The sequence below is a fragment of the Felis catus genome, chromosome C1, assembly GCF_018350175.1.
Source record: "Felis catus isolate Fca126 chromosome C1, F.catus_Fca126_mat1.0, whole genome shotgun sequence".
Classification (NCBI taxonomy): Eukaryota; Metazoa; Chordata; class Mammalia; order Carnivora; family Felidae; genus Felis; species Felis catus.
Genome location: NC_058375.1, coordinates 76,347,490 through 76,368,134, shown reverse-complemented (window position 1 = coordinate 76,368,134; position 20,645 = coordinate 76,347,490). Strand labels below are relative to the sequence as shown.

Below are 20,645 nucleotides of genomic sequence, written 5' to 3'. Positions count from 1 at the left end.
TGTGACAAGGCTTAGTATGCATATTTGTTATTTATTTTCTCTCTTAATTATAGTTATTTCTTTAATCTTGTGCAAACAGTGCTTGCAAGAAGTAAAGACTGAGGATCCAGACTTGCTGTAAAATGTGAATTCCTAAGTGTGGCAAGGGCACGCTTATGGGAAGAGAATGCCTGGGCCCTTCTTGGTGGCAACACTAATAGAAGGGGGACTTCGACACCATTTTGACTCCAGAATATTTTTTATTTATTTACTTTGAGAGAGAGAGAGAGAGAGCTTGCGTGCACAAGCTGGAAAGGGAGAGAGCCCGTTGTGGGACTGGAGCTCACAAACGGTGAGATCATGACCTGAGCCAAGATCAAGAATCCAACGCTTAACTGACTGAGCCATCCAGGCACCCCAATTCCAAAATTATTGACATTGTTTATGCACCAATTTGGGTCAGGCTGGGGTTCTGTGGGGGGAGGAAAGTACCCAATGCTCTCTAATTGTTAATGAGAAATCCTTGTTCCCCACAATGCCCTGGCCTTTCTTCTCCCTGCCATGTGCACTACTGCTCATTCACTTCCATCTCTGCTTCCACCCTTTCAACCTATCATTCTGTTCCTCAGGTAGGTACTGCCCACCGCCTCTGCCCACGACACTCCATTTCTGCCCTTCCTTTGGGGACTTGTGTCTCTACGACCCGGGGCTTTTTGGCCACAGGCATTTCTTCTCCCAAATATGTCCCTTAAAAAGTATAACCTGTGAATAGGAAGTATATAATATGGTAGTAGTAATAATAATGTGGTATCTTATGAGAAGCCTCCCTGATTCAATCAGGTACCTCAGACTCCACAGAAAAGTATGCCCTTCTCGGAGCCTACAGAGGTATGAATATATTTACCAAACTGTCCTCACTTGCTTTAAACATGAACTTCATTCATTAGCTTGACCTTTGTTGGCTACAACAATCCTGGCTAATCCCTTCACCTAGTGCATTATTCGTTCTCGCTGAGCTTGGAGTTTGAAACGCTTTCTGGTTGGGTTGTTGTAACTGCTGCTCAGCTATCAGTGCTCATGCCAGGGCCCTCAGGGAGCATCCTCTCTCCTCTTCCAAGTCAGAGAAACAGGTTCAAGCCCTGGGTCTGCCATTTAGCAGCTGCATCACTTTGGGCGGGCTATTCAGAGTCATAAGACTTAGTTGACTCATCTATCTTATGGAAATAATGATAGCACCTACCCTCAGAGGGGTATTTTTTTTAACTTTTATTTTTGAGACAGAGAAAGCACTGCCAGCAGGGGAAGGGCAGAAAGAGAGAATGAGAGAGAGAGAGAGAATGAGAGAGAGAGAGAATGAGAGAGAGAGAGAGAGAGAGAGAGAGAGAGAGAGAGAGAGAGAGACACTCAAGCAGGCTCCATACCCAGCATAGAGTCCAATGTGGGGCTCGATCCCATGACCTGAGCCAGAATCAAGAGTCACATGCTCAACCAACTGAGCCACTCAACCCATCTCCCGCCCCAGAAAGTTGTTGTAAGGACTAAATGAGACAATGTATATAAAGCAGTTAGTACAGTTCCTGGGACATAGTAGACACTAAATAAAAGCTATTATTTTCATCTGTCCTGGTGGACAGGATCTAGTCCATGTCCTTTAATGGGTAACAAGCAACATTTAACAAAATTGAGCTTAAGGATAAAGCATAAATTAATAATACAGTTAGATCCTATAAGCCTGCTCATTCATTCAGCTTATGTTTATTCAGGGCCCTCTAAATGCTGGTAACTCCATTAGGTTAGGAGGGCAGAATCCTCTAATAAGGAGCTGAGGACAGAGTAGAAGAAACAGACCCATAAAAACAAAGTAACAGGGGTGCCTGGGTGGCTCCGTTGGTTGGGCGACCGACTTCAACTCAGGTCATGATCTCACGGTTCGTGAGTTCAAGCCCCGCATCAGGCTCTGTGCTGACAGCTCAGCTTGGAGCCTGGAGCCTGCGTCAGATTCTGTGTCTCCCTCTCTCTCTATCCCTCCCCTGCTCCCTCTATGTCTGTCTCTCAATAATGAATAAACATTTAAAAAAAAAAGTAACAATTCTTGTACCTTTTTCCTCAGCTAAACAAAGATCTGAGGGTACGCACTCATGCAGTATCGAAAAACCAGATTCCCTGGAAAAACCTACCCCAAAGTAATGGTCCCTCAGCTCTAGCTTGTCTTTGAGGCAGCTTTGAGTATAGATGCAGGAAGGGTGAAGAAGGGGGCGTGGCTTCCTTTGGGACCTGGCCAAAAAAGGCACCCCCAGACCCAAAAGGGCCAGGGCACATCTGTCAGGGATAGTTGCTATGGCAGAGGCACCACTCACATCAGAAAGGCAACCAGCAAGAGCAAGCCAACCCTCCCCCACTCTTTAACTTCTCAAGGCATCATTCCACAGGGCACACACAGCTGCGGCAGGGGCCCCGCCACCGCTTTCCTTCCCGCTATTGTTTATAAAACGGAAGACAGAAAAAGCAGCCCTGGTCTGAGATTAATCTTCTCCTCCGTCCAAAGAACTGGAGCATCTCCACCATCTCTGAGCCAAACGTTGTGCATATTCTCTTGAACAAAGAGCATCTGTGACCAGCTGACTTACACGCTACCAGTACAGGAAAAAGGAGTCTGTGTCACCGCCGCGGCGGGGGCTGTTTTCTCCCTTTTTCCCTTTTCTTTCCTTTCCTTGTTTTGGGGGATTTCTTTATATGCCTTTTTTCAAGGCAGAAGAGGCTCTCCTTTAGAGAACATTTCGTGGTTCGAGGGAGGGTTAAATAAACAAATGATAACAACACCAATCAACCCTCTTTGCTTACAGCCTGCAGAGTCCATCTGCCTCCTGGCTGTGGAGCTACCCACCAGCAAAGGCAAACTAATTAGACACAGACAAACACTTAGGCGATCACACCTTGTGAATGTAAGCGTCTTCCTGTCATTTGGCAAGTCTCTCGGCCGCCTCTGAGCGTGAGACAACAAATCCCCTGCAAACAAGTTCCTCGCTCTCCCGTTAGTGAGACCTAACGGATCACAATGGCTGGAGGTGAAAGGTGGCAGTCCCGTCAGGTAATGACATCTCTCCAACAGCCCATATTAAAACAGCGGCACTTGTTTAGACTAGCCTATTTGCACCTACCTACAGAGGGCCTTTTTAATGTAATTATTAGCCTCTGCCGCCCTGCTTAGGATCTGAAAATATCGTTCATTTTCATCTTGCTTCAGCTACCGCTGCTACCTCCTACTCACTCAGTCACCTCGTCTTCCCACAACCAAGTGCAGAAACAGGCACAAGCTAGAAGAGCTGAATTAACAAGAACAAGCTGGCAGGTGAGCTATGTGACAAAAAAGAAGAAGAAGGGGGGGGAAAAACCTAAGAGATTTGACAATATATTCTAATCACTACCTGTCTGTAGAAACCTCGGAAAAAAAAAAAAATTAAATGGCTTTTCTTAGAACAAAAAGTTATCACAATCACTGACCAAACTCAAAGATATAAAAGCAAAGAGGTTGGAATGTAATAATAGTGTACGGCCAATAAAGCAACTGTATGTTGCTTTAAAAAAAAAAAAAAATAGAAGGAGGCTGGAATCTATTGACAGGCTGACTCAGGAGTTCTGATAACTGCTCATCATAGCGCAGAATTTGGCCTTTGACATTTTAAGTAGCTGGAAGGGATGGTCCCACCTGACCTCACTCTGTATTATACAAACAAATGCATCACCATGTAAAAGTTTGGCTGATACATTACAGACCTGTAGGTCAAAGACCAGAATTTATAAGTCCCCCGAAAGGTTTCCATCTCTGCTTATAAGCATCCAGGTCATATTCGGGCAGAGCGGTGAGGCGCTTCATCAGCCCACTATTAATTGTTAAATATCTGCAGATGCTGGGGGCTGTGCCCACTTAAAAATGATGCAGTTGACTTTCTGTCGAGATGGTTTTCAGTCTTGTTCCTCAAACCTTATCAGTGCCCTAGTTACGCCATAGATTATGGCAGTGGCTCATGAATGGTTATAAGCAGGGATGATTTTTTTTTTTTAAAGACAACTAGCTTAGACTGATATTAAGGAGAGACTTGTGTATGAAGGAATGCACATCTTCCTGTTTTCTTTGTACATTTTTCCCTCTGTCTCTTCACCTCCTCTTCTTCCCCACCACCCCCTGGAGAAAGAGGCAGATTTTAAAGGAGTCAGTTTCCAGCAGAGTCATCGAGGGACACAGCAGCTCCAGAGATAGAGAACAATCTGGGATAAACCTCTAGGGAAGGGGAAAAAGAAAAAAAAAAAGACCACCTGTAAGGACAGTGGCTAGCAAAGAGCGTTTATTCCCTATTTGTTGACCTGCCTTCTGTGCAAGGTGCTGTGTGGGCAACTGAGGCAAGGGGGAAAATGGGAAATGGTCCCTGGCTCAGTGGACTGGGGAAGACAGGACTAACAATAATTAAGTAATTAGTCCTCTTAATTAAGAGGATCCCATCCTTAACTTTCTGACTCGACATGAGATGCCTAGCAGCACACTGAGCACACTGTCAGCATAAGATTCAGAATTGCCACGAGAGAGTGCTGCTCGAAACTGAAAATGAGAGCAAAAATTCAAATTCAAAACAGCAAATGAGAGGAGGTTAGAGGGAAATGACATTGCTTCTTCCAATAAAGGACACCATTTTAACAAAAGCACTTCAAGAGGAAAATTTTTTAAAACAATAGGTACTGCTTATATTTGCTCCACTCTCTGGCTCTCTCTTCAAAGCAGAGGACAGGGGACTTCTGTATCAAGATGGTGGCATAAAGTTGTGCCGGCATTGCCTACCTGGCCTTCAACCTGTGATAAAAACAATCCAGATTAACAGAAAGACAAAAACTGGTAACAGTCCAGAAGCTAAACATGACAGGTAATCATAGGCCATCGTCAAGGGGAAGGTCCCACCAACTGCAAATGTAAATGAGGATAGGTTGAAAAACACGTTCTTAAAATATACACACACCATCTTCTGAAACCAAGCAACATGGAGAAAAATGACAAAAAAGGACTTTGATCCCAGTCTCAGAACACACCCCAAGGTGCAAGGTCTGCTTGCCAAGAGAGAAGGCAGCCACCCGTCAGCAACACTGGAATGAATGGTCTTCTGAGCTTCCAGAATACTGCTGCCCAGAACAGCTCCCGCCCCTGCACAACCATTCAGAAGGTAGCCATGCAGGGGCTCGGGGGGTAAATGGCAGTAACTGCATCTTGGGATATTGAGTCATCTGCAGAAGATGCATTATAAACAGGGGAGGATTCAGGGACAGCTGTGGAGCAGGCCTCTGGAAGACCATGGCCTCTGGAATGTACCATGTCATAGGAACCCTGCAGCCCCCTCCTCACTTTCCAGCATCGTCAAAGATTGCACAGAGATAAACGGAGAGAGATTTTAAGGCAGTAGAAATAAGCCCTCCTAGTGACAGAATGTACCCGAGTCACTTGAACTATTCATTGGAAGAGCCATCACAGGGTCAGAGACCACAAGCCATTAAGACCCCAAAATTTCAAGAAAACTCAGATTGGAAGAAGAGATGTCCAGCTGTTGGAACTTCCAAGAAGAAGTTCCCCAACACTCGAAATGAGTGGCCAAGGCCAGGGAGGTGACAGCAACACAGAGACAGCATTCTAGAGACCGAGAAAGCTTCAGCCTCTTTGCACTCATTAATTAGTCTGAGGAAGCCACCGTCCTACCCTACCCAGAGGTTCAGGCTGCTGCCCTAACTTCACCTGGCCTTTGCAAGCCTCAGACAATCAACGAAAGGGCGATCTGGCCTCAGGGACCTTTCAGAACAAGTTATAAGGACTTCTCAGGTCAATTTCAGCCAGCTCTTTGTCCATATTATCTAACTCTGAATTTATAGCTCTGACTAGAGACACAGCTAGAGCATATGACGAGGGAAGAAAGGAAAATCATGTTCACTGCATATTGCTTCAGAAAGCAGGGAGGCACAATATCTTTTAGAAATACTTCCATCAAAAAGCCGCCTAAAAATGTCAACGCCTAAGCAGAGCTTATGAACCCAAATGCCTTTGTGGACCAGGCATAGGACTTAGCTGTGTCAATCAGGAGGGCTTGCCATCATAGGGAGTGGTATGAGCCAGCCAAAGTCTCCAGGTACATACACAGCCCAATTTGGCTGTTTGTCCTACCAGTTTCCGTCCCACAGCTTAAAGACTTAACTTTAACTGTCTCTAAATGCAGGTATTTGAAATAATACATTCCCAGAAGGCTCTGCAATGCTAAAGTTTGGCCAAACTCTGATTATAAAAGATGCTCTAGGATCAGATGCCAGGGTACACCTTGTATTTTTAACCTTTCCCTTCTGAGTGAGAGCAGTAGGAAATACCAGTGGCAACTGCGTGACCCAATGGACAATGTGATTTCGGCAGGAAAAGGGGGTCTCAACTGGGGAGTAAGATGGAATTATGCAGTATCCAGGGCTCCATATGGCCCCTCAGTCAGGGGTACCATTAGAGTACATCAAATGCATTACCTTCTCTCAAAGAGCTGGCTGGGGGCCTTCTCATTCCATCTGACCACCTGTCCCCCTTTCCTTCTCTGTCACAAAGACTCCTTCCTCTCTTCATACTGTACCAGTACCGGCAAGCTCGGCTCTTACCCGTCACAGCAGAGGTGGGGGAGGTGTTGAGATATCAAGGGACTATCAGCTTGATCAAGGCCTGACATCTCTCAACTCTCCTTAGATTGGAGAGAAGTCAGCTGTCCCTCTGGGAGGGAGTCCGAGAAGGTCCCTGGTTCAGAATCCAAAAGTCAGTAAGGAGTGTTCATTCTTTAAAGAATCATGAAGCTGTGCAAAGATGGGAGAAGCCAGGCCCATAAACGTGTGGCCAGGGTTTCTGGATTCCCCAGGCTCTTTGGAACTGTTTGCAATGCAAGGCAGGGTGCTCTGCACTTGGCTCATGTCCAGACAGAAATATTTTACATATGCTTGTGAACCTGTGTTTGGAAAACAGAAAAATCCTTTTGTTAAAACAGGGTGACTCAGGAATAAGAAATTGAGTATGGACAGGAAAAACACAACACAACAAAACAAAACAAAAACCCTCCTTCTAGCTCTGCCTAGAATCACGGATGATTTTTGGAACGGCTTTCTGCAATACTTTCCTGAATGTCCAAACTGAAGACTGTCATATTCTGCTTTTATATCCTGACCCCTCCCTCATTTCTATTCACTATTTTTTCCCAGTGGAGCTCTTTGAATAAACCTGTCACTCCTTGAGGCTGCCTGTCCCCAGCAGCACTGGGCGATGCCAGCCTCCATGCCTGCGGACAAACAAGGCCGAGCTCTTCATCGTATTTAACACTCAGGATTGCTGATTCCTACCGACTTGCAATTGAAGAATGGAACTACTTCGTCTCTGAGAGAGCTCAGTATAGGGTGAAGACAAATTCTAACCATAATTACCTTTCAGCTTTTTAAAAAATCTACTTCCTATTAAACGTGCTTAGCACAGTTCTAGACCCATGAAGTAAGTCGTCAACAAATACAGCTGATTGGTTAATTGACCGAGCCTCTTCTGCCAGCCCATGTCCAGAAAGACTCCCCATGGTTCTCCTTAAAGGCTTTGCTGTTGCTCAAGAACACCCTGCCTCAGAAACCCCTGCTTTAAGGTGAAATCACACAGAGAAGAAGAAACATCTGCACAGCAAGGAGCCAACGGAAAGCATGACTTGAAAATGGCCAGAGGCACTGGAAAACCCAATTTCACTTTTATTCAGTAACTTCACTTTTTTAAAGATGAGCCATTGATGTGGAAAGAGAACTTCAACTTACTCTAAAATCTTACTCTAAATTCTCCTAGCTGGGGGAGATCGGGACCTCCCTAATTTGAGTTTCACATTCCACGGTCTGCGACTTCCATTGCCAGCTCTTTTTTGCCACTCATTAAGGGGTGTGGTCAGTGATACTCTGAAACCTTTCTGTTTCCCAGACTCCTGTGGTCACTTAGGAATTGAGGCATCTTCCTGTATTTTACGGTGGCAATGGGGAAAATGGAAAAGTAACCACTTACGAGACATGGTCAGGGCTGACATATTTGACTTTAGGTATTTACATTTTATTTTCAGTTGGAACGTCTGCTCTGGTCTCTCTGCCATCTATAGCATCTCAAAATATGGACATCTTAACCATCTTCCCAGACCCTTCCCAAATGCAGTCCCCTCCACAGAATCCTGATTCTGGGCACCAGATGTGACTTCTTCCAGCAACTGTGGTGTCAGGCTGCCTAGGATCTAATGCTGGCCCTGCACATTCTTGACTGTGGGACCCTGGGAAGGGAATTTGAACTCCCTGTGTCCAAATGCCTCATCCGTAAAATGGGGAGAATAATGCAACCTACCTCAAAGAGCTGTGAGACTCAAATAATGCAAACTGTGAAAAATGCTTAGCACAGTATCTGGTGTGTGTAAATACTTGACTGAAGCTAAGTGCTATGATCGGCTATTAACTATGAAGTCTAAAAGAACTTTTATTCCTCTAGAAGATCTTGCCTTACTTCCTTATATGTATGGTATCTTGCTCATCTCCTTCCTCTCACTGTCCTTACTTGTTTAGAGTGAGCTCTCATCTCCCCCAGACAGCAGGGTTTTAGAAGAGCTGAGGGCAAGTTGAAGGTCCATCTTAGAGGAGTAAGTTGCTTGGAGCAGACACAGCGTCCAGATCTCTGTGGCTGGTTCACGTATGTGTAAAACAAATACATACTGAAATTAAACACACGAAGCTTACACAATGCCTAGCATATGCTAAGCTCTGGAAATATACGTGTTGACTTTTTGCTGACATAATTTTATACTAAGAGGAAGAGCCCAAGTATCTCTGCATCAGTATGTAAAGTACATATCGTTGAAAGCATCCACATACAACTCAGACACAAGGCAGAACACAAAGTCAAATTTTGCCCTCTGGTAACCTGACAAGGCTGAAAAACTCTGACAGCACACAAAAACTTTTCCCAACATGCAGAGCTGTCATCGGCACATCCCCACCTTCCCAGCAACATACCAATGCTGTGGCGGATGCCAGAAACATCAGCGACCGGAGCAAGGACAGTGCCCTGCCCGTAGTTAGTAGTTACTATATTTATTCTCACTCTGATCTGCTGTCAGCTCATTCCCTTCAGCTCTATGGTTATATTGCGAGAGAAGATTGCAAATCCTCATCATTCGGCTCGCAATATCTATTTTCAAAATGTTCTCTTGTGAATGCCAGGTAAACCTAACAGTTTTCTTTCTTTAATGTTCCTGGGCACTCTCTGTAGTCAGCATAAATCTTTCCTACATCCCTCTGTGCTTTATTAGAGTTCTCCCCCGGAGAACGCCTTTTGCCATCCCTCCTTCCTGACGCTCCCACTCTGGCACTTGGTCATTTTAAGCTGCTCTGTCATTCTCCAAAGCGACAAATCTGGGCTCCTCTGTGTCAATATCCAGAAAGCTCTTTGGAATGTGATTCGTGTATCTGCCAGATCCTGATAGGAAGGAGAAGACCCGTTCAGATGGAATTCTGCAGAAATGTAAGGAAAGACTATTCACAGAGTGGGGTCAGGGGAGAAACACTGGGAAGCCATTGCCACCATGGGCCTGAAGAAGCAAGAGAAGAAAATAATGTTGCCGGAGACTGGAGAGAGCTGGAGCCATACAGGAGGGGCCAGCCCTCAGAGCCCTACTCTGGGAGGTCATAGCTCTACCAGGCAGGAAGGGAGAGAGGGTGTCGCAGCCAAGGGGTCAACTGCTTGGAGGCCACTGCAGCAAATCAAAAGACAGAGAATGAATCTCACAGATGAGATGAGGAAGGGAAGCAGAGAACATGCAGCACAATGTACGTAAAGGTTTGGGTATTCAAACCTGTAAATGACATTGCACCCCGTCACGCTGCCCACCATGTAAAAGTCCATCCACACAACACACCTTCCAAGGAGCTTCCCACTTGTCCGACTCTCACTGGCAGTGAGAAAGCCACTGCTTCTCACTAAAGAAGGAAAATAGCATAAACTTACCTGTGATTGTGATTCTCTTAGATGTTCCAAAGATTTGTGGGACACCACTTTCTTCTGGTTGCAGAAATACATTAAGGAAGAAACATTTCTCTTTTCCAGTAATTATACCTGAAATTAAAAACAGCCGTGAGGTATCCACAGAGTATACTTCTTTTTCTTTAAGTGGGAAGTGTTGTGTATTTCAATTCTAGTGGTAATGCAGTGGTCTCAACCTGGATGCCTGTCAGCATTACCTCCAGAACTTGTATCTGGTACAGAATCCCATGACCTGGCCCAGAGATTCTTTACTGAGAATCATTAATTTAAAACTCTGGATGTATGATTAGGAAGCTCTAGACAGAGTTTTTATCCAGGCCTCTTTGATCTATCAATACACTTTAACATGTTAGGTTTTTTAAAGCTCCCCCATGTTAGTCTCAAGACAATTTACTATTTGGAAATGCATATCCAAGGGAAATAGAAATTAACTTTCATGTTAACTTTCACATAATGTCATGCTCTTAAAAAGAAATGAATCTAATTCAGAAACGAGGCTTTTCACATGCAGAATTAAAACTAGTTTGTGACTTAAGGATGAGTTATGTCATTTCTGAAAATTACAATGAACAAACTCAACATTGCTGATATAGTTTTCCAAACCCCGCTCAAATCCTCCCAGAGAAGGACACTGTATGTGCCAGCACATTGTATGTGAAAAGGCACAAAGTTTTTATTCCTCAATATCTCCAATAGGTAATTTTGCCATCCACCTTTATTTTCTTATTTATTGGCTTGTTTACTTTAGCACATTTTATCTTCTGGATTTTTTAAAAACACTCATTTGTGTACATGTATGTTGTGAACATTTTGAGGTCAGAGATTGTGTCTTGTTCATTTTTACATCATCGCCCACAGTGCTAGTCCATTGTAGGTGTTTACTGTATGTCTGTTGAATTAATACATTAATTTAAAAACAAGCGTATTTCTTTGTGGAAAAAAATGTACCTGGTACTAACAGTGCATTTCACTGACATATACCTTTCCCTGTCATACTCACCTACGGTGACATTCTCAAACCTTCCACGCCAGGTACAAAGAAGAAAATCTAGATCTCAGACCCAAATACATTATGTCCAACTTGAACACTAAAGGCACCCAGTGGGTTTCTTATCTAGAACTTCAGAAAACATTCTGTTTCAGACAAATGTTTCTATCTATCCAGTGGACTTTCTTGATTTTAGTATGAGCTCTTTGATTTTCTGTTATTACTCAACCCCTCTACCGGTCTGTTGTGATGAACAACAGGTATCTCTCATTTATTTTTACTCTAAGTCATTTTAAATGAAAGTCTAAAAGCCACCTACAGAATGAAAGATATCATTTAAAAATAAATAACGACAGATAATATTTGGTAGCCAGGGACTTCAGGAAAAGATGTGTCTGGAAATATCACCCTTGAAATCATGCACATAATGAACAAGGGCCGGAACTGATGAATTTTAATGCAACTAGGCAAAGACCCAAGGCCTGTCACACCAGCTGGTCATTCTTGCTTTAGCCATTAAAAGTGGCCTTTTTTGTGGCTAACAACAGAAATGTCGGTCAATCAGGCACAGCTGTAGGTCTGGGCTTGGAGCCCGCTCTCAGCTCTGCCCCCTCCCTCCCCTTCCCCCAGGCTAGGGTGGAATGAAAGGGTTGAGATTGGCAGTAGGCACGGAAAAAGGGAAAACCAAGATGCTGAAATCCAGATGAAAGATTGATTGCTGCAGCATCTCAGGCCTTAGCCCATTAGGTAAAGTTTAACCCCTGCAAAGCAGGTCACTTGGCAAAAATGGATGGAAAATACAAACTTCAGGTTGAAAGACGGGGAGGAGGCAAGGGGGAAGGCTCCACTGCATATGGTGTTCCATTAATAGGTATCACACTCCATAATGGGAACATTTTTATACAAATGTGTTCTTTGGAATCCAGCCAAGAGCAGGGCACCCTAGTGAAATCACAATGCACAGCTAATGAGCTATTTTTGGTGAATTTGGCACTAGAGACTAATAGAACCAATTTGTCCCCAAAATGTTAAATCATTTAGCGCTTCTTTGGAGGTGCTAAGTGCATCTAGAACTTTTCGGGACTGTCGATAAAAATTAGAGACTACTCAAAAGCCTTCGGTCTTGGCTTGCAAGCCTTTATCCTTGGATTAGAGGGCTGCTGGGCACCTGAGGAGACTCGAGCACAGCCTGCTAGCTGTGGGAAGCAAGTGGTCGGGCAGAGCGGCAAATGCGCTACCCTGACTAATGAGAGACTAAAGAGATACTGACCGTTCTTTACCAGCCATGCTGTCAACCCATGGCTCTGCTGTAATCAGGCAGACGGGATCATCTCCTCCCCACGCTCCGCAGCCCACTAATTCTCTGTCGTGTCACTGCCATTCGCCCAAGCCCATAATCTTGGGACTTTGCCTCCTCCCTCACACTTGCCATTTCCCCTTGTACTTTCCTCCGTTCCTCTACACCACCCCTCAGCCTGACACCCCTGGATTTCTGAAACTGTCTGCCTGAACTCCCTTCCACCAGCCTCCCTCACTTCCAACTATCCTGCATATTGATGGAAGATGAATCTTCATTAACTAACGCTCTCAAAAAGTTACTCGCCTATTTGGAAACTTTCAATGGCTCCCCGGTACCCACCACATCAAATTTGAACTCGGCTGTCTGACTGTCACAGCCTTTTATAAGATGACCCTATTCGACCAAGATAGCCTTATTTTCCATGAGCTGTCTTAGCCTGCCTGGCTCAGGAGAATCATTAACCATCGTTGAATAAATAAATCCCTGCTACTGCTCACCCTGGAGCCCACTACAAAGAGTGAGCAAGTTACACAGAGCTGCCAGTGTGAGGAACAGTAAAATCTAAAAGTAAAGCCTGCAATTTAAAGCATCTGCCCTTGTGAATTACATTTTAGAGGTTAAAAAATGGTATTTGTTTTCTTGGTCTGTGACCAGCTCACCCTGTTCCCACAAAAAAGTCTCCCTACCCATGAATCTAACTTCGGGCAAATCTATCAAACTATTTTTTTATGCTGCAGTAACAAATAAAAGCAATTTTATTGAGATGGCTGCTTGCCCAGTACGTCTTCCGCCCTCATCAGACTGGCTGTGTTCCATGAACACCTGCATTCATGCTGCCCCTGTGCCTTCACATCTGCTTTGCTCTTCTTGGGACACTCTTCCTCTCCACTCCATCCATCCAAGTCCCATTCTGTAAGACTCAGCCCGAGCTCCACCTCTCTAAATTTGGCTGTCATAAATACCCTGGTCCTCCAGGACTTTATTCTTGAAAACTGTATGTACAATACTACTTACTATTAAAGGTTAATATTCTCTCTAGTACTGATTGCTGATTACCTCATGGGAGTCATTCTTGCTCCTCACAAAGTCAAAATTTAAATGTTTCTTTTTATTTTTGAGAGGGGGAGGGGCAGAGAAAGAGGGAGACAGAGGATCCAAAGCAGGCTGTACATTCAGAGTGATGAGCCCAACATGGGGCTCGAACTCACGAACTGTGAGATCATGACCTGAGCCGAAGTCGGACACTTAACCAACTGAGCCATCCAGGCACCCCCAGAAGAATCATAATTTAAACTCAAGTTTTCACATAATGCTATAGTTGTAGTAGGTGCCAAATAAATACCTTTGATTGGCTAACCTATTCATGCTTTAATTCTATCCTTACAATGCCTAAGATGGTGCTGAGCATATAATGGGGGCTCAAAAACTCTAGTTAATCAATAATTAGACATTTTCATGGAGCATCTTTTAGTCCTCTCATCAAGTTGGAACATTCTCTAACAGTATGGCCAATGTACCAGAGAAGACTAACCATCCTTGCAAAATTTGTGTGCCTCCTTCCATTATACAAAGTTGTCATTGAGAAGCAACTGCTCAGTCAGGCACATTTCCCAGCCTCCTGACATCTAAGTAAAGCCATATATAACTAGTGTTCACCAACAAAACATAAGACAAAGTCATTTCTGGGCCAAAGTGGCCAAGAAGTAGATCTGTCTTATCCACCCTGTCTCCTCCCAGGTGCCACCTGGATGCAGATCCCTTGAGTATTCACAGGATGTTGGAGCCTGGTGTTGGAAAGACCCAGGTCCCTGAATCACCAACCACATAGAAGAAACTTCCTGCCAATTGCATTGGACTTTTACTTCAGGAGAAAGAGACTTTTATTGTGTTTAGCTACTGCAAATCTGGGCTTTGTTACAGCTAACTAATCCAATTACCTACCTCTGGATGAGTGGAAATGCCACTGAGGAGAAGAGTGGTTCAAGATGAGAAGCGGTTAACCTCTCACGCATCAATACATGATGAACTATCAGGCTGAGAACTAATTGGCTTCCAGAGTGTGCCTCTGTACATTTACTGAGGAATTCAGGCATGTTCCACCAGTCCTAACAAAAGTATTTTATTGTACATTCCAGTGCGCTCAGACCTCTGGTTATAACTATTACCTGAAGTTGCCTAGGTCTCCTATCTCCAGCCCAAACCACTTTTCTGAACTAAAGAACTGTGTTGCTGCTAGGTGTCTCCAGCTGGGTGTTCCACAGGACCCTTCAACTTGAGGTCTCTAACACTGATCCTCATTGTCCTCTCACACTCAACTCTGCCATGTTATCCCTCCACCTGGACATCCTATTTAAGTTAGTGGCACTACCCCCTAACCAAACCCTGCCTATTCTTCCCCTTCTCAATATCTCTCATATCCTGCCCTCTTGTCTTCTCTCACTGCCACTGCTGGTTTAAGGTTCTAATTATCTCTAACCTGAATGACAACCGTAGCCTCCTAACTGTTCTCAAAACCAGTGGTACCTATCTTTTGCAGGGATCACCTGGGGGCCTTGTAAAAAAAAATGCTGATTCATGAGATCCAGTCCCCAGTTTCCAATTAGTGGGTCTGGGCGAAGCCTGGCAAGGCAATTCTGGAATGGGTGATCAATAGAATATACTCTTATACCCCTTTTTCACTCTAGTATCTACCCTGCCACCAAAATTATTTTTTCCACCACACAAATCTGATTTTGTTCACTGATAAAAATTCTTCAAAGGCTATACGGTAAAGTCCTTTTGTGAGTTGGTTTCTGCCTACTCATCAGTCTTATTATCCTCCGTTCTCCACCTGACCATTGATTCTCCAGTAATTTTGTTCAACCACCTCCCTCTACCTTTGTATGTTCTCTTCTCTTTACCTGTTACCCTTCCCCAACATACCGCTTGGACAATTCCTACTCCTCACTCAAGTCTCAGCTCCGACAGTAACTCCTCTGGACAATGGGCTTGACTCCCACAAATAAACATGGATCTTTCTACTCCTTCTACCTACCTCTGCCATAGCAATAATATGTGGGGATCATTGTATGTGCATCCATCTTCCCACTAGCCTATAAACTTCTCTGGGACAGGGACCATATCTTTGTATCTGTGTGTTCACAATACTCAAACACTTGCTCAGTGAAATAATAAATTATCATAGACCTAAATATAAAAGCCAGACTATACTATAAAACTTTTAGAAGAACACATAGGAGAAAATCTTCATGACCTTGGATTGGGTAAAGAGTCCTCAGACATGACAACAAAAGCATGATCCATAAAAGAAGAAATTAGTAAATTGGTCTTCACCAAAATCAAAAAGCTTTGGGATTCTTAAAATACCATTATGAAAATGAAAAGACAAGCCACAGACCAGATGAAAATATTTGCAAATTAGATTTCTGATAGAACCTATATCCAGAACATATAAAGAACTCTTAGTAAGAGAAAGACAAAACCCAACTTAAAAATAGGCAAAAGAATTGAACAGACATTTCACTAAAGAAGATACATGAATGACCAATAAGCACATGAAAAGATGCTGAATATCATTAGCCATTAGGGAAATGAAAATTAGACCTTCCGTGAAATAGCCCATCACTCTCACTAGAAAAAACTATACTACAAAAAAGACACTTAAAAGTGTTGGCACGGACATAAATGGGAATCCTTAAAACACTGTTGGTGAGAATGTAAAATAATGCAGCTACCTTGGAAAACAGTTTGGTAGTTTCCTAAAAGTTAAAAATAAATTTACCGTATGATCCAACCATTTTACTACTAAATGTCTACCTGACGGAAACAAAAATGTAATCTATACAAGAGAAATGTATGTCCACACAAAGACCTGTATGTGAATGTTCACAGCAGTATTATTTATAGCAGCTAGAAAGTGGAAACCATCCACGTGGCCATCAACTGGTGAACAAACAGGTTGGATTGTGGTAATGGCCACACAAATCTGTAAATTTACAAACCATAACTGAATTGTACACTTAAAACAGGTGAATTATTTTTAAAGATTAAAAATTCAGTCTGAAATTATATAAAAGGCCCCTAAGTATCATTCAATTCTCCTTTCCAGTCATTTTCACTGGTTAAAACTGACATTGCTGTTAAACTACTACTATGGAAGGCACAATTTTATATCAACACCGTTATACGTTATCAAAAGCAAACTTTGGAGGCACCCGGCTGGCTCAGTCAGTAGAGCATAGGGCTCCTGATCTTGGGGGTGTGAGTTCGAGCCCCATGTTGGGTGTAAAGATTCCTTAAAAATAAAATCTTCTTAAAAAAGCAAACTTTGCTCATCTTCATTGTACTGCAGTTTGTATATCCATCTTCTGAACACAGAAGAGAGTAAAAGATTCTAAAGCATCAAAGTCAGCCAAAACAAAGCTCCCCACTTCCCTTCCATGAACACCAGCCTCACGCACCTATGCCCATATCTGCAACCATCGCTCTAAAAACTCCTCTGCAATGCCCTCACATTTTCAATCCTACCACTTACCCATACCTTACCATGGGCTGTGCATGTTACTTAACAGAAAATGTCTGTGAAAGCCCTAAGTACACTCCTTATAAGTAATACCAATTGTATTTAAATAAAGAAATCTATTGGTGAAGTCTAGGCCCAACTGCTCTGTAAGTAACACTCTGAAAATGAACAGGAAAAAAAAGATGAAAGCCATAGGACACTACATGATTTTATGTGGCTGGCCTTAAACTCGGGTTTGTGCCTCGCTGGACTGCACATTATCAAATCACTGTGTCAGTCAATGCAGTTAAGTCATGTGAGTGACATACGTGTCAGTACAGAGCTATTCCTTACCCTAAAAAAATGAGGTAGACTTTTAATTCTGCTAAAGGTCCCCTGACCCAAATCCACAGTTGATAGAAATGTTTAAGTTCTGACATTACTGAAGATAACTCGTGCAAGGCAAAAGTAAGATTTCTTTCCCTCTTCCACCCTCTTTTTTTTCAACCTGTCCTCCAGATTATAAGCATTAGCCCTTTTCAGCCGAGACTCAATCGATCATTTCATTTCTTCATTACAAATCTTAAGACGACTGCAGCAAACAAAAAATGAAATTTGACTTGCTGATGTTTAATTATTGATGTGGCCTTTTGAAAACATATTTGGTTCTCTGAAACGGTTTCTCAGAACTGTGCTCCGTTTCTCATTGGCTCCTATTTTGTTTGTTCTTGGCCTCTGCGCTCCTTTTCGATTTTCCGCAGGTTAGCAAGTGCTGCATCGTCTGCTTTTGAAATGTGTCTTTAGGCATGCTTTTGTTTGACAAGGAATGCCAAGGCTGAGCTGACAATCTGTTTGAAAATCTTTTTCCAGGTATACAAGATCAGTGAGCCTGTTCAATGTATACTGTGATTAGAATTTTTCTTCAGATATTTATATCAACATTTCAGTTTTAGGGAGAAATGTTTTCTGAGCCTACCTGTCAAAGAGAAACTTATAAAAAGGTAAGGAACTCTATCATTTATATATTCAAATGTAGAACTACATTGACATCCTCCCCGCAAAGCAACTAAAAAAAAAAGAGGCAGCCGACAAACACACAGCCACCAACCGTCCCATAGGCTGGGACTGCCATCTCCTTGGGAGCCCTGGCCCTCAGCTATGGGACTTCAGGATGGAACCTGGCAAGACTTAGGAGATTTTTATCATATGAGTTCGTTTCCTATACACTTTCCTTTAGAGGCTGGGAGAAGCAGTGGCAACAGCGTGAGAAAATAGAGCTAGTGAAGGAAAAATTGTCCCTACAAACCTGTGTGTTAGGACAATCTGCCAACAGCAGTTTATAAGTAGATGCTTTCTTTATCTGACAGCTTCAGTATTCAACTCAGTTTGGCCAATATTCATCTTATCCCCAGACAAATTTGAAAGTGGAACGCATTTTACCTAAGACCTTACAAACCTGGAACATATTATTTCAAAATAAAAACGTGCTTTAAAAAGCTACTTCTTTTTGAAAAACAAAGTTTCGTGTGTTACAAGGAAGGGGTGCTACTTTGGCCACTGGTTAGTTATCTAGACGACAACAGTCAGGCTTACACTAGTTTGTTGTAACAAGACACCACAAAGGGCAATATAATAAAAAATTAGAGTGGAGGGCCATATCAGCTCAAGAGATAATTAAGTATTTTGGTTTGCAGAAATACCCACGCGGAAAAATTAATTTCAAATTTGGTTTACTGAGTTATTAAATCTATTGAATAAAGTAGACCCGCCTGAAAAGTCTTTCTCAACCTTTCCAGTTGGCCGTGACATGCAATAGAACATTCTGCAGTTCCTTACACACGCACCACAATTCAGACAGTGAACTAATTATCCTTGGTTGTAAAAACCAGATTTTACTGGACTACATTTGTCTCTGTTAAATTATATTTTATAAGTCAACCATTTCAGTAACAAATATTCATTGATCAGTTACGAGATACCAGGCACAGTTCCAGATACTGGAGATTTAACTGCAAACAACACAGTCCCTACACTCAGGGAGGCTCAGTCCAGTGAAGGTGGAAAGACAGATTTACTGTCAACAGGTGAACAACAATAAAAGGACTTAAAGACACCAACATGTAAATAGCAATATCAGCCATTTTAAATTCTCTGCAGAATAAGATGGGAAGAATAAACAGATAAAGTTTGAGATCTTGTGTAGCTTTCTTTGGGGGGAAAAAAAAAGCATCTCAGACGATAATGCTTTAATTTTGTATAATCCATCATTGTTCCCAGAGCAACATTGACATAACTGTGTTCCCTTCTTGATAGAGTCTTCTATCAAGAAAAACAAGTTCACATGCCACCTGATTCTGCCACTAAAATGTATGAATGCAAGATGTTTTTCAATTAAATAACAGTGAGGATTGGTAAATCTTTCTTTTTGTTTTCAAGCGCTAACCTATGATGGTAATATACATCAATCCAAGTTTCTGCGTCCAACAGAGGAGGCGGAGGAGACAGAGGCAGGAGTGTCACAGAGCCGTTTACACTTCACTGAGGTCTGAGTGCCAGAGCCTCATTTTAATTGCTTGTCCCAGGAGCACTGGTTCTATGTGCTGCTCTTATACACACACTTAGAAAGACCGAGAAAAGATGTGCCCATTGTGTGGTTAAGTGGCTCATTTTCACACAAGTGAGGAGTACCACCCCAGATGGATGGCTGTCCTAATATTCCCCTATAGCCACAGAGGAGCCATGGCAATAAAGGGGATGTTTTTCTTGGTGACAATTCATGGTAGTTTGGCTGACTTGGTGCAGCTGTTTCAGTCTTTCACAGAAAGAGGTAAACCCATGCCACATACCTGGAGTGTTGCTTTTAAAAATGTCGCAAGATCCCTGTGATGTGGCCCGAAAAAGTGTCAGAATCGGTACTAGTGAAGTGACATGGAAAAAAATAAATGTCATTTGAAGTTGGAGGAGTATATATACAACCTATCTATTTCATTTTGCGTTTCTGCTCGCTTTAACTGGACACATTATACAGAATCTCTTATTTTTCTGCAGAAATTCCAGCCAGAGTTATACATGAATCCCCAAGATGAGAATACCTAATATACTTTGGTAGGTGTTACTATGCTCACAAATTCAAATGATAAAAACAAACAGGGCTTTGCAAAACATGTATAAAACCAACATACATGTTAATGCCCATGGTCTACCAGCTTAAGATAGAGGGCCCCAGAGAGAAACACTTCAGAATTCCATAACTACACCTACTTCAGGCCCTGTTTCAGGAATGAAGAGTAGATAATCATTTGTTTCGGATGCAGAGGAGGTGAGCAGGGAATTTGAAAGGTGAGAGAAGGAATATTCTTATTGGGGATAAAATGGAAATTATTTACTCTAGCAATCCTCATTATCCTGTTGATTTCCATCCTGCTGACACTAAGAGGTTCTCTTATCTCCCTCCCACCCCCACCCCACCCCCGCTCTTACAATTCTCTATTCCCTTTGATTTCATGACAAAAATTTGCAAGTCTAAAACTTATATTTCACTGAAATATTAGTATTCAAGCTCCATGTATTAAAAGGAGGAAGAGGGAAGGCCCCCACTTTCAAATCCACAGTCAACCCTTTAGTATGAGAAGTTTGACAAGCAGAATCACATGTCCGATGATCAATGCATTATCAACATTTTACCTATGTGGGTTTCATTGGCTTTTTTCTAGTGTAGTTATTCCATGCAAAATTCTAAATTCATATCAAGGTAGAATTAAGAACTGCATTTTTTAAAAGTGTG

General features: G+C 42.7%; 1 protein-coding gene across 1 annotated transcript in view; it reads right to left on the bottom strand.

The window, feature by feature from the left end:
• Positions 1–2,002: 2,002 nt before the first annotated feature.
• Positions 2,003–20,645, bottom strand: part of LOC123379081 — a 125,665-nt gene continuing 107,022 nt past the window's right edge. Inside the window, exons 3-5 of the mRNA XM_045033605.1 lie at positions 10,037–10,144; positions 6,517–6,980; positions 2,003–4,822 (exon numbers count right to left, since the gene is read on the bottom strand). Of these exons, the coding sequence (XP_044889540.1) occupies positions 6,781–6,980; positions 10,037–10,144 (308 nt within the window). The 3' untranslated portion in view covers positions 2,003–4,822; positions 6,517–6,780. The remainder of the gene's footprint in view (positions 4,823–6,516; positions 6,981–10,036; positions 10,145–20,645) is intronic.